We start from the raw sequence: 17,772 nt of genomic DNA, 5'->3' as shown, positions 1-17,772 counted from the left end.
CTGAAGGCATACTGCTCACTGAGAGTGTTCTCACTGAGTTGATCCTAGAAGTATAGGTCTTCAACTTAGTGAGAATTGGAGAGGCTTTGAGCCTGTAAGCTCATGAGAGCGTGGTGCTTGCGGAGAGCGTATTTAGGCTCTGAAGGCGTACTGCTCACTGAGAGCGTTCTCACGGAGTTGATCCTAGAAGTATAGGTCCTCAACTTAGTGAGAATTGGAGAGGCTATGAGCCTGTAAGCTCATGAGAGTGTTCTGCTCGCAGAGAGCATTTTTAGCCTCTGAAGGTGTACTGCGCACTGAGAGCGTTAGATCCTATGGGAGTGCTGGAAGTGCGCCTGTGCTAGTGGTGCACTTGGTGCACGTGTGGTTTTGTCGTTGATGCGATTGAATAGAGTGGTTAACAATACAAACATAATTAGACTACCTTAATTGAAAAGAAATAAAAACATGAATTGTACAAGGCTGCTTCTTTATTGATAAAATCTCTTTAACAAATAAGTGTTCCAGGGGCGTGGTGGTGGTTTCCCTTCTTGCGTCTTGATCCAGTACGCCCCGTTGCCAACAACTCGGTCGACGATGTATGAGCTTTCCCATGTCGGTGCTAGTTTAGAGTCATCCTGAGTCTTTTTTAGAACTAGATCGCCAGGCTGAAAAGATCGAGGATGTACTCGTTTGTTGTAGAACTTCTTTAGAATCTGTTGATACGACGCTACTCTGATGGCTGCTAGGTCGCGGCGCTCTTCCAGCAAATCGACCTCACGAGCTAGGACGGAGTCATTTCTTCCCGATTCGACGAGTTCTAATCGAGTTGTAGTGATTATCAGCTTGGTGGGAATGACGGCTTCTGTGCCATAGCATAGGGAGAATGGTGACTCACCAGTGTTGGAGCGAGCTGTGGTGCGATGAGCCCACAGAATGTTCTCTAGTTGGTTTGGCCATTGGCTCTTGTTCTTTTCAATCTTTTTCTTCAAGTTTTCTAAGATTGCTTTGTTGCTAGCCTCTGCTTGGCCATTGCTCTGAGTGTACTAGGGAGTGGAGAATGCATGAACTATCTTCCACTTGGCTAGAAAATCTTTGACTGTTTTGCCCTTGAACTGGGAACCATTGTCCATCACCAAGGTGTGTGGCAAACTAAATCTGGTGATAATGTGAGTCCAGATGAAGTTTCTGACATGTGACTTTTTGACATGTGCTAACGGAATTGCTTCGACCCACTTAGTGAAATAATCAGTTGCAGCTAAGACAAAGCAGAAACCGGTGCTTTTCTGTGGGATGAATGGTCCCATGATGTCTATGCCCCACATATGAAATGGCCAAGGGCTCGCAATGTTAATCAACCTGCAAGCTGGTTGGATGATATTATGGCCGAAGGTTTGGCATTTTATGCACTTGAGGACATATGTTTTGGCGTCGATCTGCATGCGAGGCCAAAAGTATCCTTGGGAGATCGCTTTGTGGGCTAAAGAGCGCCCTCTCGCATGGTTACCACACTCTTTTTCATGAATTTCTGTAAAAATTAACTGACCTTGTTCTGGGCTTATACACCTCAAAAGAGGTCCGCCAGCGGACTTGCGGAATAACTTGTTATTAACCAGGCAATAACGGCGAGCCAGATATGGGACTTGTCTGCCTTTGGCACACTCTGGGAGTGTACCGTGCTGGATGTACTCTATGATGGGCTACATCCACGTCTGACTCATTTGAGCCTCAGAGAGTGGGCATAGGTCATTGATTTCTAAAACGTAGTTCATTTGGTAAGCAGGACGGTCAACTACCTCAATCAGTAGCTGTCTCAGGGCGCAGTTCAGTGTTTGAGTAGCCAAGTAAGCTAAATTGTCTGTGTAATGGTTCTCATCACGCAAAAAGTGGTGTATGGTAGCTCTCTTAAAAGACTGGAGTAACTGATTAACAACTTGAAGGTATTTAGAAAGGTTACCTTCATGGGTAGTGTACTCTTTAGCAATCTGACGAACGACCAGTTGCGAGTCACTAAAGACCTGCAAATCGTGTACACCGAGCTGCAACGCCATTCTGAGCCCCATGATTAATGTTTCGTACTCCGCCTCATTGTTGGAGGTCGCAAAGTCGATGCGAACTGATTTCTCTACCATTGCTCCATCTGGCGACACTAAGACAACTCCGATTCCACTCCCTCCGGGGTTGCTAGAACCATCTACAAAGAGAGACCAGACGGTCTTGTCATTTTGCTTTAAGGGTAAGATGTCAGCTTCAGGTTCCCAATGTAGGTTGTCGACAGGGAAGTCGACGAGGAAATCGGTGACAACCTGTCCTTTCTGCGAGGTGCGTGGGACGAACTCGATGTGGTGTTCCCCGAGTTCTTCAGCCCATACTGCCATGCGTGTTGTCTTGTTCTCTTTATGAAGGATCTTCTTCAACGGGAGGTCAGTGAGTACTTTGATTGGGTACGCTTGGAAATAAGGCCTAAACTTCCGTGCAGAGTATAATAAGGCGAATACTGCTCTTTCGATGTAAGAGTAGTTCTTTTCGGCTGGAGTTAGCATCTTGCTTGTAAAGTAGATAGGCTTCTCAGAGTTGTTATCCTCTTTGAAGAGAACCGAACTGATAACAAAGTCTGATATGGCGAGATAAAGCCCCAGCGTTTCTCCATCTGTTGGTTTAGCTAGGACAGGAGGTGTTGTGAGATACTCTTTGAGGGCGGAGAACGCTTGGTGACCTTGATTGTTCTATGAGAACTGCTCGCCTTTTTTTAAGAAGTTGTAGGAACGGTCGGCACTTGTCTGATACTCTAGATATGAATCGGTTGAGTGCAGCGACCATGCCTGACAGCTTCTGTATCTGCTTCTTTGTCTGCGGGTCGGGCATATCCAAGAACGCCCTGATTTGGTCTGGGTTAGCTTCGATTCCGTGCTGTGAGACTTGATAGCCCAGAAATTTCCCAGAGGACGCTCTAAAAAGGTTTTTTTCTAGATTAAGCTTCATTCAAGTGCGGCGTAACCTGGAGAACGCTTGTTCAAGGTGAGTAAGATGGTCACCTGCTTTCTTTCTCTTGACGACCATGTCATCAATATAGACTTCCATGGTATCCCCTAACATGTCCTGGAACATGTCAGTTACCAGTCATTGATACGTCGCTCCGACGTTCTTGAGTCCGAACGGGAGGACATTATAGCAATAAATGTCCTGCTCTGTAATGAAGGACGTTTTCTCTTGATCTTCCTCAGCAAGTGGTATTTGGTTATACCCATTGTATGCATCCATGAAGGAGAGGAGCTTGTGGCCGCAGGTCTAGTCCACAAGTCGGTCGATTCTGGGTAAAGGGAAGTTGTCTTTGGGTGTTTCTTGGTTGACATTGGTGAAGTCAATGCAAAGGCGAACCGTGTTATTCTTCTTTGGAACTGTCACTATGTTAGCGATCCAATCTAGGTAGTCGACGTTTGAGTTTTTCGACCTCGTCATTGATTATTTTTTGAAATCGTAACAATAGTATCCTAGGTCGCTGTCGAACTGGTTGAGCATTAGGATTGACATTTAATCTATGGCATGCAACGCTAGAATCGATACCCGACACATCAATATACGACCAAGTGAAAACATCGTTAATCATAGATAAAAAGTTTACAAGCTGGGCTTTGAGTGTGGGGTCGAGGTTAGCCCCTACATAGACGAACTTAGGATCATCGTCTGTTCCTAAGTTCACCTTCTGCCTTTCTTCGGCTTAGACTGTGGCATGTGGTGGGTGAACGTCCTGTGGGGGACTGCTCTCTGTATTTGCTTTGTCGGTCTGATGAGTAATGGGATTTGCTGCAGGAACCGGAGCGTCTTCTGTGGTTACGACAACCGGGTCGGAGATGACTTCTGTGGTTATAACAACAGAGGCTAGAGTACTTGTCTGAAGCTGTATTGGTTGTATGTGATCTGGAGGGGCGACCTCTGGGGTCCTGACGATTGAATCAATAACTGCTTTAGCGACCTTCGGGGTCTGGACAGATGGATAGACCTTCTTGCTGGAGCCCCCAGCGTTCTGAGTTGGTATGTTGCCTCTGACCTCAGCGACCAAGTCTTTGGCTATCGTGTAGTTGGTGGGCTCGTTTCTTATGCTGACAGGGGACTCAGCGATTTTATTCGCTGAGAGAATTTGATTACAATGATTGGCCTCGAGTTGATTGCTTCGAAGCTCCATCATGCCCCTAGGGCCTGGAAAATAAAAGACTTGATGCAGTGTTGACGGTACGGCCTGCATTTGATGAATCCAACGCCGTCCTAGGATGGCGTTGTAAGACGACTTGATATCTAAGACGCTGAAACACGTATTGAAGGTGACTTTGTCCTCTCCTGATCCCACTGAAACTGGGAGTATAATATCCCCAATTGGGTGGCTCTGGAGTCATTGAACCCATACAGAGGAGCAATCGGATCTATGAAGACGAACTTGGGGAAGTTCATCTCCTGTACTGTGTGGTAGAACAAAATGTCACATGAGCTACCAGGGTCAATCAGAACACGCTTGACTGTCCAGTCACTGATTTTGACATGGACTACAAGCGCGTCTTTGTGCGGGAGACGAACTTTGCTGAGGTCGGCAGCTGTGAAAGTGATGTCTCCGATGCTGCAACCTGAACTTCGCGGGGCGGGTGCTGCTTGTGAGGAGAAATGGTAAACTTCTTGAAGGGCACCCACCCGCCTTCTTTTCTCTCTGGACGAACTAACCGAGTCGTCAGGGAAAGTGATCATATGAATAGTTCTTTCATTATCGCGATCTGATGAGTGCAGGCGTCGCTCGTGGCTGGAACGGTCTCTGGGACGTCCTCTGCTGCGAGATCGAGTTTGATCGTTGTGGCGATCAAGCCGGGGTGAAGTTCTGCTACGCAGCCTGCGAGCCATCAGTTAATGGCGCAGATCGCCATCAGCTATGTTGGTGTACTACTTGATGTGTCCAGCTTCGATGAGGTCTTGAAGGTAATGCTTTAGCCCCCAGCAGGCATCGGTCTCATGACATTTTGCTCGGTGAAAGGTGTAGTAAGGCTTGTCAGGTCGATCTGCTGGTTGTCGTACATCAGGTCGGTAGTATGCAGCTCGCTTGATCTTTTCCAGTATGTAACTGGGAGACCGTGTGAGGATAGTGAACTCAAGATCATTGTTCATCCGGTTTCCTGACTTCCGTTCTTGTTGTTGTGGCTGTTGTCGGGGTCGCTTTTTTGAAGCTGAGGGGTCATCGAAAATTGCTATGACTTTTTCTTCTTCTGGTAGGCCCTGGCACTTCAGTCCTTCTTGTAGCTTAATGTACTTGTCCACACGAGCGTATAGCTTGGATAACATCTCGGGGCGTTCCTTCATCAACGATCTAGTGAGTGTCATATTGCGCACGCGACAGGCGTTGGAGAATACCAAGGTGGCAAATGATTCTTTCAGGCCAGCTTCCATGCATAGTAGTTCTGCTTTGAATCGGCCTAGAAACTCCCGATTGGTTTCGTCTTCGCCCAGTGAGAGTTGGAACAGCGAATCGAGATCAGCTTTCTTACGTTGGTTGTGGACATACTGACTAGCGAACAAGTCGGTGAGTTGCTCGAAAGTCTTTATTGAGTCAGACTCAAGTGAAAATAACCAATCGAGTGCGCCATCTTTGAGACTGGCGGGAAACAGACGACAGTGAAGATGGTCAAACTCAGGTGTGCTGTAGAGTGCCAAGCTTTGAATGTAGCGGGCTACGTGCTGCCCAGGACATGTGCTGCCATCATACATCGAAAAACGTGGTTGTATGAAATCTGGAGGAGAAGCTCTACTCAGTACTTCAGCAGTAAACGGAGACGTACGGTATGTCTTCAGCATTTTTTAGACGATCTGGGTGGAGTCTTTCTTGACAGCGCTTTGATCGATTCGTTGTGACAATTTGTTAATCTATTGATTAACCTCATTGATGTCGTCTTCTGCTAGGAGAGGAGGTGGAGTCTGAGTGTCGACTTGCGTGCGAAGTAAAACGTTCTCCTGCCTGAGCAGGGTGATTTGCTCATTCATCGTTCCTAGCTGACCAGCTAAACTCTGGATTTGAGCTTCGAGGCTTGCCATACTTCGTGGGATTGAGAATTTTGGTTTCTGGTTTGAGGATTTGTTAGGTGGTTTCTCAAGAAATTGAGACCACAGACGGTGCCAATGTAAAGGTGCATTTTGGTATTTCCTTTACATACAAATGGAGAGAGGGAGAATGGATTGGAATATGGTTAAGACCGAGTTCGTCGAAGAGCGAACTGCCTACGCATCTTCTCTTGATTCTGGGGGGAGAGAATAATCAGGTCTGGCGTAGTTTATATAAAGAGTATTTATAGGTGATCCAAGTGAATCCACACCCCACACGTTTAAAGAACAATACAAATGTAGGGTCAAGATTGTGGAGGTGTGTGAGAACTGTGTTTATAGGTCTGCTGTAAATCCTGTAATGATGGAGATTAGTAGCCTGGCTTAGTAGCTTGCGGCAGTGGTCAGTAGCTGGCGGCAGTGATTTGCGTACGTGTAGATTCCTTCACGATTGCTTCTAAAAGATAAGATGAGTCACGCTATAGATCGGTCTCAGATATCGCGATACGACTTGCGCTCGAGCCGATCTCGTAAATGTGTTGATGCGAAATGGTGACACGACAATTAGGGCGAGGTATATTAGAGATCTGTGCGGTATTTCCACCATGAGCACGTGCCTGATATTCCTGAACGAGAATATCACTCCCTCACAGTATCTAATCTTTTTGTTCTTTGATTGGTGCACGGCTTACTTGATCATACTCATCGTAGGATCATACCACAATATTTGTGTGATGAGTTTCTTCTAATAAGCATTTGTACAGAGTGCTGGATCCTTTCTAACTGTAGGATTTTATCGATATCTCATGCATGATTCCTACGATATATACAATTACGTTATACCACATGCATAAAATAGCGCAGCGGAAACAGAAGATCGTACCTTGGTCACAGCTTTCAATTTGAAGTTCCAAGCTTTGATCTATAGGAGAAGATGTTCTTGGCACACTCAAGATCTTCTTCTTCTTAACTTTGCTAGAGTCAAGTTCCAACCTCGAACGGGAAGCAACCTTTTTTCACGAACCAAGAACCAAGAATTGACAATGGTTAGGGAGGATACCACCTATGGAATCTCCACAAATTACTAGCTTCTACTTTAGAAAATGTTGGAGGCTGCCATTAAAGGAGAGAGAGCTTTTCTTGTTGTTCGGATGATTAATATGTGAGAGGTGGGGGGTCTATTTATAGAGGTTCCCACCTCCTCAATATTGGATAGGATAGAGTCTTATACTCATCTAATATCAGATAGGATAGAGTCATATACTCATCTAATATCTGATAGGATAGAGTCCTATACTCATCTAATATCAGATAGGATAGAGTCATATACTCATCTAATATCTGATAGGATAGAATCCTATACTCATCTAATATCTGATAGGATAGAGTCCTATACTCATCTAATATCAGATAGGATAGAGTCCTATACTTTCGATGGTTTATCCTTATCTTGGTGGGCGTCTATCCAACCTTATTTCCAACATCTCCCACTTTCGCCACAACGCGGCGAAGAAGGTTTCTAAGAGAAGCATTTAAGTAGAATGCTTAGCCATTTGTGTGTCTCACACGACAAATGGTTCGTGTGACCCTAGCACATGTATCATGATATCTCGTGGAAGTAGCAAGTCGCAATGAAAAGCACGACGCTGATCTACCATGAAAGTGATCTTAAAGAAGATGAATCCAAAACCTAATATCCGGAGAGTGTGTATACCCCAAGATCTGTTTGTTTCATCACTTTGACAAATAGCACTCATCCCTATGAGTCCACACCATAAAGTCAAAAGCGTATCACATGATTCACAATTATCATCAATTGTCCGCCGTAGAATCCCCATTGTTGTGATAAACCTTCAGTTCTTTTTTTACCTTTGCACGCAAGTCATTGTCGCCGAGTTCTACCAACTTCCCAAGATACATCCAAATAAATTTTTTAGTAAGAGCTTGTGGGGAGCAAACCAAAGTTACGAGTAGTCCTCTTATTTTCTTGACAAGGTCAAAAGTTCAAGGAGGGTACCAATCAACCCTACTGACATACATATGAGATGATAAACAGTATAATGAGAATGCAATCGATCTGGAAAGAATGCACTTTTATTCATTAAACCATCAAAGTGTTCTTAACATAATCACATCCTCTTTAACCCAAGCATTTTTACATGTGCAAGGAAGAGTTCCTTTGGAATAGGTTTGGTCAGTGGATCCGCAACCATCTGATCAGTGGATATATGTTGTAGAACCACTTTCTTCTTCAGTATCACTTGTCATACGTAGTGGTATTTTAACTCTATATGCTTGGTTCTTCCATGATACTTTGGATCTTTAGCATATGCAAGAGCAGCCATCTTTGTCGATCCCGTGATGTGAACTGGTTCAAGAAATTCTTGAGAACACCGACAAGTGTTTGATGAATCGTTTGACCCACACACGGCCTCTCGTGGGCGAGCAAACATGCAATATACTCTTTCGGCTTCCATAGTTGAAAGTGTTATGGAAGTTTGCTTCTTGCTGCTCCAGGATATAACACCTCCATTCATTATGTAGGTATATCCTGAAGTTGACTTCCTCTCATCAAGGTCTCCAGCCCAGTCGGCATCGGAGTACCCAATCAGCTTAAGATCTTTCCCTTGGTAGACAAGTGAGTAGTCCACGGTGCCTTTTAGATACCTCATTATCTTCTTGACAACCTTCCAATGTGCGACCCGAGGATTTGTTTGGAACCTTGATACTAACCAAATCTGCATAGCAGATGTCCGCCTTGTACACAACATTGCATACATAAGGCTTCCGATTGCGCTTGAGTATGGTACATTTTTCATAGCCTGAGTTTCAGTAGGATTCTTGGGAGACATTTTAGAACTCAAAGACTCTCCTAGACTTACTGGGAGATCCACTTGCTTACAATCAGTCATGTTGAATCTTTCCAAAACCTTCTTGATATATGTCTCCTGAGACAAAGATAACAAGCGTTTGGGCCGATCACGAAGTTATTTTAACTCCTAAGACTAACTAGCTTCACCCCATGTCCTTCATTTCAAGTTTAATGACAACCACTCCTTAGTGGAATTTATCAATGCCTTATTGTTACCTGCTAACAAAATGTCATCCACATATAGAGATAGAATCACAAAACCATTTTTAGATGTCTTGACATATACGCAATGGTCCTCATTTACCATTTCGAATTTGTCTTGAAGCATTGCTTCATGGAATCTCAGATTCCACTGTCTAGAGGCCTGTTTTAAACCATATATGGATCTGTTCAGTTTACACACTTTGTGTTCCCCGACCCTTGATTGAAAAACCAAAGAGGTTGATCCATATAGATTTCCTCTTGTAATTCTCCATTGAGAAAAGCAGTTTTGACATCCATCTGGTAAAGCTCTAAATCTAAATGGGCAACCATTGACAAGAGGAGATGTATGGAGGCAAATCTCACTACTGGTGAGAAGGTGTCCTCATAGTCTATTCCTTCTTTTTTTGGTGTAACCTTTTGCAACAAGCCTAACTTTGAATTTGTCTATGTTCCCTTCCTCAAGATTTTTCTTGATCTTGAGAACCCACTTGTTCCCAATAGATCTCCTGTTTGGAGGTAGATCAACTAAGTCCCATACTTTGTTTTTCTTCATCGACTCCAATTATTCCTTCATAGCTTCCATCCACTTACTTGTATTGGACCCAGAAATAGCCTCCTTGAACGTTTTAGGTTCATCAGATATTTCTGTAAGTGCATTGGTCATATTTATCTCCCCTTCAATCTCAAACCGACGTTTGGGGATATGGCCTCTAACACTCTTACGAGGTTGGGATTGATCAATCATTTGACCAATGCCATTGTTACTAGAATCAGGGTTGATGAAAGTTTCATCTTCGCCTTGTTCATCAGCAGTTATAAGGTTATCAACTTCATAAAGTTATATATCCTTATCAACCTCACCCCTCATTGGGTATTGATCCTCTAAGAATCTGACGTTACGTGCTTCTATTTCTGTGACATGCCCTTGAGTATCCTCCCCTAGGAAGACATACCCCTTAGAAGTCTCACTGTATCTTATAAAGATACACTTCTTTCCGTGAGCACTCAACTTTCCAAATTCTCGATTTTGAGAAGTGACAAAGGCAAAGACACCCCCATGGTCTAAGGTAGTTCAAAACGGGTTGTCTACCAGTCTATAGTTCATAGGGTGTTTTGTCAACAGTTTTTGAAGGAACTAGGTTAAGTATGTGCGCAGCCGTTAACAATGCATCACCTCAAAATGAGATAGGCAAGTTAGCCTGAGCCATCATAGATCTAACCATGTCCAGCAAGGGTTCTATTCCTTCTCTCAAAGACACCATTCTGCTGAGGGGTATAAGGAATAGTTAGCTGTCTAGCTATACCCTTATTTTCACAGAGTTCCTTAAACTCATCAGAAAGATATTCACGTCCGCGGTCAGTTCTTAAGGCCTTTATTGTCCTATCAAGTTGATTCTCAACTAGGTTCTTGTACTTTTTAAAACAGTCCAAGGCGTCTGATTTGTGAGACATCAAGTACACGGTCCCATAACGTGTATAGTCATCTGTGAAGGTAATGAAATACAAAGCCCCATGCCTTGCTGTTACATTCATTGGTCCACAGATGTCTGAGTGAATAAGTTGTAAAGGATAAGTTGCCCTTTGGGCTTTCCCAAAAGGTTTCTTGGTGGCTTTTCCAGCAAGACAACTTTCACAGGTTTCCATTTTAACAGAGGTTAAGTTACCTAACAACCCCGCCCTTGCTAAGCGGTCTATCCTCGCGGTCCAATATGTCCTAGTCTAGCATGCCACAATTGGCAACCAACCATTTTAGACATAAAAAACTTCAGTTTGTTGCTAAGTGTAATGTCATAAAAGAATTCATTAAATAAGCATGACCTATCAAACTGTTATTTAAAGATATCTCAAGCGAGTTCTGGGAAAAATTAAACACATAGGATTCTTGAAGTAATTTCAAAACTGATAAAAGATTTCTCCTAATTGAGGGTACAAAGAGTACTTCTTCAATAAGGATGGATCTCCCACTCGTAAAATCCAACCTACAAGTGCCTGTGCCCAAAACATCAGCTACACTTTGGTTTCCCATGTGGACTCTCCGAGTTCCTTGTGAAAGTTTCCGGAAATCTTCAAACAGGGACCTATCCCGAAACTACGTGATGGTCCGTTGAATCTACAATCCAATATTGTGATGAATCGGACAAAGATGACAAGATTTATCACATTGACATGACTTAAAGTAAAACTCACCTCGAGAAGGACATGCCCTAGCATAGTGTCCCATCCGATGACAACGAAGCATTCAACACTAGTCATGTCTATCGACTTCCTAGGTTTCTTTTTTCGTTTGTGGGTTAGGCGGCCTTTTCGCTTCGATAAGAGCCCAAAACTGTAGTTTTAACCCCTTAATAATCATACTGTTAGACCAATTATGTGAATAATAAGTAAGAGTTAATACTAATTACGTGTTTTACGCATTTCATGCTTCAAAGTCCATTATGTGCGAAAATGTGCCACTTTTAGCGAGATAAAGGAGCAAAAGTCGCAGAAATTCGAATGCCATATCTTTGGACTCAGACCTCGGATTGAGGCCTACCTTATGTCAAAACGACCGGCTCGGAAAGAGCTTTGCAATGGTCTAAGCCTTGACCGAATCAGAGGAGCAGAAGTGGACGAAAAGTCTGTGGAAGCCAACTGCAGCTGAAGAGGCCTTTTGAATTTGAAAAGAATTGGGTTTTGGGCCCGATTCTGCGGCCCAAAACATGGCTCCAAGCCCATGCACGATTTTGGATCTGGATGTATAAAACAAAAGCTTGACTCAGTGTTAATGGCAGTCAATGGCAGTTAGGTTAGGTAGATAGCTTAGAATAGAAAGTAGCCATTAAAATAGCTTCTAGATCTAGATTTAATTGTTTTCTTTAATTAGTTTCAAATCCTTTATTAGATTAAAACCTTTGGATCTTGTTCTTCATTTGATTAGATCAATAAAGTAGTATTTTTTATCAATTTCGATTTTGTCATTTCCATTTCTAGATCTAATTTCAATTCTTGTTCTTATGTCATTTTAGTCATTAATTTAGATTTCATTATTGTTTAAATTAGTAAATTTTAATGCTTATTATTATGTGTAGTTTTAATTTAAATGGAAATGATTATGAATGATTCAAGGCTAAACCTCCATTAGAGGGGTTGAGAAGCCTTGATGAAAGCTTGATTCCGTTTATCGTAGAGTCGTCGTAATTTCTATTCCACGCCAGAAATAATTAGTTCACCATGAGAATGGGTTTAATTGTTCACATGCTAGTTATTAATTGGTAGAAATGCCATGTGTAATTAGGGATTAGGAAGAACCGCTTGTTCTCAAAGAGCGATTCAATTCGGATTACTGACGACTTCGTCGTTAGTGGATTAAGTTGAGTTAAGGTGGAATCAATCCCCCTCTAACTCCTTATCATAGAATCACCGTAGCATTCCCATAGTTGTCTGATAATCGACTAGTTGCATCTTGTGGGTAGTTGCACCATAGTTTAGTTGCCCCTTCGTAAATCTCTCATTGGCTTTAAGTAGAGTATTGAGACTAGAATACAAGCATACGGAAGGACTAAGAGTGGAACGAACTTCCTACTCCACTTTATCTCATAGGATTGAGAGTAGAAAACTTTGATAAACGCTCTAACAAAAGATAGTTTAGTTTACTTACGTTGTGAATTCATCGTTCATTTCGTAGGTAAACTATTCATTTCACTCTTATCAAATGGCGCCGCTGCCATCTTAGTTCACTTTCGTATTGTTTTCATAGTGTTAGTACTATTTTTAAAGTCCCATTTCACCCACCCACCCTTTGTTTGAATCATACTGTGGCTGTCCATTTTAGAATTGAAAATTTCCGAGCAAAATTTACATTGAAGCCGCCGCATCCCTTGAGCGACCAGCCTGTTATCGACATCGAAGCGACCTAAAAACACTGTAAATTGAAAATACCTCGAGCGAGCCACCTGTGTTAAATTTTTCGGTTTCGGCGGTTTGATTCGAACTTTGATCTTTCATATTTTTCAGTGTTCTAACCTGCTATATACACTCAACAAGCGTAAACAAGACGCTTTATTTATAAGCGAATCAAGGGCGTGTCAGTATTCCTTTCTTCTAAACCTCGCGATCTCCTCGTTAGAGGTTTTATACTAGTATATCGAAATTGTTTGGAGTGTTGCATGTTTAGTTAAGCTCGACTTAGTCTTGCATGAGATTAAGGTCCGGTAGAACAAAACACCTAACGTAAATACACAACAACACCAACAAACAAATCTATCTAGTATACCACACACTACACTCTAGCTACTATTTTACACACACCACCACCGATATAATGGGGAAGAAAGAGAGACTCTCTCTCGGACTTCTACAAAGCCTTGAGCGATAGCCCCAAATCTTGCATCGTTCTAGCAGACCCAGTGGGGGATTTCAGAATCCCTCCAAATATTTTTAATTTGTTACCCGTTTTTCATGGTTTAGACCATGAAAAACCTTATCAGCACATGCGTAGGATTGAACAAGTCTTAACAACATTCCACCATCCTACGGTTGGTGCGGAACAAATTAAATTAAGGGTATTCCCTTTCACCTTAGCTGATAAAGGCGTCTTTGGTTAACGCCTTGCGCCTAATTCAATGGACTCGTGGGCTAAACTTGTTCAAATTGTTTATGGAACATTTTTACCCACCCCTAAAGACGGATGAGATGCTTTCCAAGATTCATTTCTTTCGACAAAATCCTCATGAATCATTTTTTAGAGGCTTGGAATCGTTTCACCGATCTGCTTATAGAGTGTCCACACCATAACCTAGCAAAAGACACGTTAGTTCGTTGCCTTTTCAAAGGACTTCAACATCACCATAAAGAAGTCCTTGACATTATGAATGGGGGTAGTTTCTTAAGTAAAGGAGCCTCGGAGGCTTATAAATTTTAGAGTACCAAACTAAAGCGAAATAATAATTGGGGTAGTGATGATATCCCCGCTCGCTAGTTCTACTAATACAGTTAAGGCCGCGGTATGTTTGAAATTAAACACGATTCGAGCTTAAAACTCTAATCGAATCACTCACTAAAAGGTAGAGGCCATTTCTGTACAACAAAAGCCTATCCCCGTCATGAATGTAAATTCAAACCCATGTAGTTTCGTTTGAGTCCCGAGCATCCCGACTCCCATCGGCCCTATAGCCTATGAACAGGCTTCTTCCATTAATAGTGAACCTAAGCCCTTGGAGACAAAATCCCAACTTCGGTTGGAGAAATAACCAACAAGTCACACCTCAAGGGTACAATAATCAATATGTTAGGCCAACGCACAGCTTTAACCAAGCTCCACTACGACAAGGACAGGGTCAGGGTAATTTTAATAATTATAACAACCAAGTGCAACCTCGACAAGGTCAAGCACAAGGTCAAGGTAATTATAATAATTATAATGCTAATAGAGGTATCGTTCCGGTCAATAATAATTATCAGAATCCACCTATAAATAATTCACGTGAAATAGTTCCAGTCACACCACCCGTGACTACTACACCCACACAACCGGATCGCCTTGACACCTTCATACAAGTGAGCCAAAAACTTTTCCAAACTATGGCTCAATCTAACCAACAGCTTCTACAATCCGTTAATAATTTAACCCAACAGTTGGCTCAAGATAAAGCCCAAACCAAAGGTGTGTTGCCAAGTCACGCAATACATAATCCTAAAACAACAAACACAGCCTTTGAGGTAACGGATAATACTAGTAATGAATTTGAAAAAGTAGGTGAGATAAATGCCATCACCACTCTCCGTTAAGGCAGAGTGGTTGATAACAAGGTAACTATGCTATAGTTACCCCCACCAAGAGCCACTACACCTACTATTTTACTAGATACGAAATAGAAACCTAAGAGCCTACCACCGTAGAGGTACCCGGTTACAACACAACCTAAGAAACGAAAAGCCACGGTTAAACATCCAGGTGATACCATTGCTAAATATAGACGAAACCACCGTTTCCACAAAAATTAGCCATGTTAACTAGGGATACAAATTACGAGGAGATTAGGGGACGCTTTTCAAGAATCTAACTATAAACCTTCCCTTCCTCGGCTATTAAAAAGCTACCACATCATGCTAAGTTTCTTAAGGAATTGTGTACTACTAGGCATAAGACAAATATACCAAAAGACGCTTTTTTAATGCGTAACAATTCCCAACCTTATCCAACATAATGGAATTGTTAAGTACAAGGACCACGGTCGATCCCTATCAGAAAATGCACCTTAGGAGATTCCTATCACGACGACCGCGTTATTAGACACGGGGGCTAGTGTTAACTTACTCCCATTTTATTTGTATAGACAAATAGGTCTAGACAAGATGCAACCCACTAAAATGACGCGTTGCAATTAGGCGATCGGTCTATTAAGTATCCTAAGGGTGTAGTCGAAAATGTCTTTGGTAAAAGTTCGGATTTCTACTATCCGGCTGATTTTGTAGTCCTCGATACGAGAAGTCGCTAACGACTCTGTCCATCATTTTAGGGCGCCCTTTCCCGGCAACCGCCAATGCGCTCATTAATTGCCGTGATGGTTCAATGTCCATGTCTTTTGGCTATCTTGTCATTGTTGAAGTCAATGTTTTTAAAACAAGGACCACAGCACCCGATTCGTCTATGGATGGAGAGGTTAGCATGATCGAGCTTAAACCGAGATTATTTCAACAACACGTTCCCTCGATAGTCATATGCCCAAAATTCTTTCCTTTGGAAAGTCGACTCAAACATTTTCATCCCTACACTAGTCGATACACATATTATTGATGAGGGCCGGGATAGATGACTTTCTCAAAGATGTAGAGGACTACCATAGTAATGTGGATATGACCAATCTAGATGGGGAATTCGATGAGTTTTTTCAAGTAGGTGAAAATTCACCCTATCAAGAACTAACTTGCACAACATCCACCTCGATTCCCCTCCTTCCACCCTTTCAAAGAAATCTCGAGTTTGCACTTTCGATCCTTTTGTTTCTCTCCATTTTCATAATTTTTTAAATCCTCCTAGCAAACAGATACTTGGAAGGACAAACTATTTGACACCTTCATTTTCAGAATTGAGATGTCCCTACACACACAATGAATGAGTTCGGTGCTAAAACCACATCCTCAATGTGTACAAGCTGTCTTTCTAGAACTTATCCATATCTACCATATTCTCCACAACCATTCACTTTTCCACACTTATTTACTAGAACACCCACTCATTCAAAAATGAAAAATAAGGTGCATGATAGGTTACATAATAGGGTAATCCGACTTCGCTTTCATTTCACTAGGTTGAGTCATCGGGAAAATTGGTGTTTCATTGTGTTTGGATATGTTTTATGTGATATTTATTTATGGAATGATCCACAACTATTTCGGTTGTTGATATATGATCAACTTCATGTTCATACAAATGTTTTAGAGAAAGTCTCGAGTATCTGACTATAAACGACTCAATTTCTGTGTTTGGTGCACTTCCTTTCACTTTAATATATTGGTGAGTGCACCATTAAGGTAACCGGCCCCTCCTATGGAGTGTGTGGCTGTAAGTACGGATCCTAAGTCCACGGTTCACATAGTTCACGTTTTCCAATCTTGCATGTTTTTCTCGGATTTTTGAGTCATGTTTCTCTATGGTGTGAATTATGTCTTTATTGCTTATTGTTTTTTCTTCTAAAAATAAAAAAAAAAAATATATATATATATATATATATATATATATATATATATATATATATATATAAAATAAAAAAAAAAATAAAAAAAAAAAAATAAAAAATAAAAATAAAAATAAACATAGTAATCTAGGAAGTCTCGGGAATCTGACTTTAAAAGACCCACTGCTAAAAACAAATTTTCTAAGCTTCGTTGTAAAAAAATTTGTTTGGGGGTGGGGTGTTCGTGTTTCCGTAATAAATGTTTTATGTCCCATTAGAGTTGCTTAGGCCGTTTTATTGTATTACGATTCGGATTGACATAATCTATTAATTTAGAGTTCATTCGTTCGCATAACTTACGTCATGCACGCACTTCGAGGCGTTTTCCACTATCTCGTATGTCATCCGAAGTCGGAATAGAGTGTTTTATGGATCATTGGATAGGAAATTCCCTCCTGATCATTTCCATATCTCATTCGCAAAAATCGGACCGGTAACGAAGCGGCAATTTTGATTTGAAATTCGCGAAAAAAAATCGAAAAAATCAAAAATTTCGATTTTGGGCTTGGGCCCAACCCGCGCCCACGACCAGCGCGCTCGCGCCCTTACCTTCTTCAGCAACAGTTCATCGTTTTTTTCATCTTCCACCGCCATTAACAAGCTCCAAACCTAGAAAAATAAAAATTAAAAAGAAAATACCATAAACCCATGCCAAAAATCAAATCCTAACCCCAAATCTTCTCTAAAACCAAACCACCACAACCTCCACCGATTTAAATAACTAAAAACCACCAAAAATTCAAAATTTGGTGTCAGCATACCACCACTCCACCACCACCATTGTTCTTTTCGGTCGGTCAAGTCAAACCACCACCACCACATCATATTTAAACCCTCACTCCATTTCAAACACTAAATGGCTCAACAACGCCGAATTATCACCGAGCAAGTTTTCCTCGCCGACCATTTAAACTCCGCTTTTACGGTGAC

General features: G+C 41.9%; 1 protein-coding gene across 1 annotated transcript; it reads right to left on the bottom strand.

Annotated features, from left to right (window-relative positions):
• Positions 1 to 4,902: 4,902 nt before the first annotated feature.
• On the bottom strand, positions 4,903 to 5,808 carry LOC147493982 (uncharacterized). The gene has a single exon (XM_086567999.1). The coding sequence runs from the start codon at positions 5,806 to 5,808 to the stop codon at positions 4,903 to 4,905; it is 906 nt and encodes a 301-aa protein (XP_086424125.1).
• Between the last annotated feature and the right edge of the window lie 11,964 nt (positions 5,809 to 17,772).

Source organism: Coptis chinensis, chromosome 6, assembly GCF_015680905.1.
Source record: "Coptis chinensis isolate HL-2020 chromosome 6, ASM1568090v1, whole genome shotgun sequence".
Classification (NCBI taxonomy): domain Eukaryota; kingdom Viridiplantae; phylum Streptophyta; class Magnoliopsida; order Ranunculales; family Ranunculaceae; genus Coptis; species Coptis chinensis.
This window is presented reverse-complemented; position numbering and strand designations above follow the sequence as displayed.

What these genes read in the sequence shown, in the direction of transcription:
- LOC147493982 (XM_086567999.1), bottom strand. Translation starts at nt 5,808, where the DNA reads ATGCTGAAGACATACCGTACGTCTCCGTTTACTGCTGAAGTACTGAGT.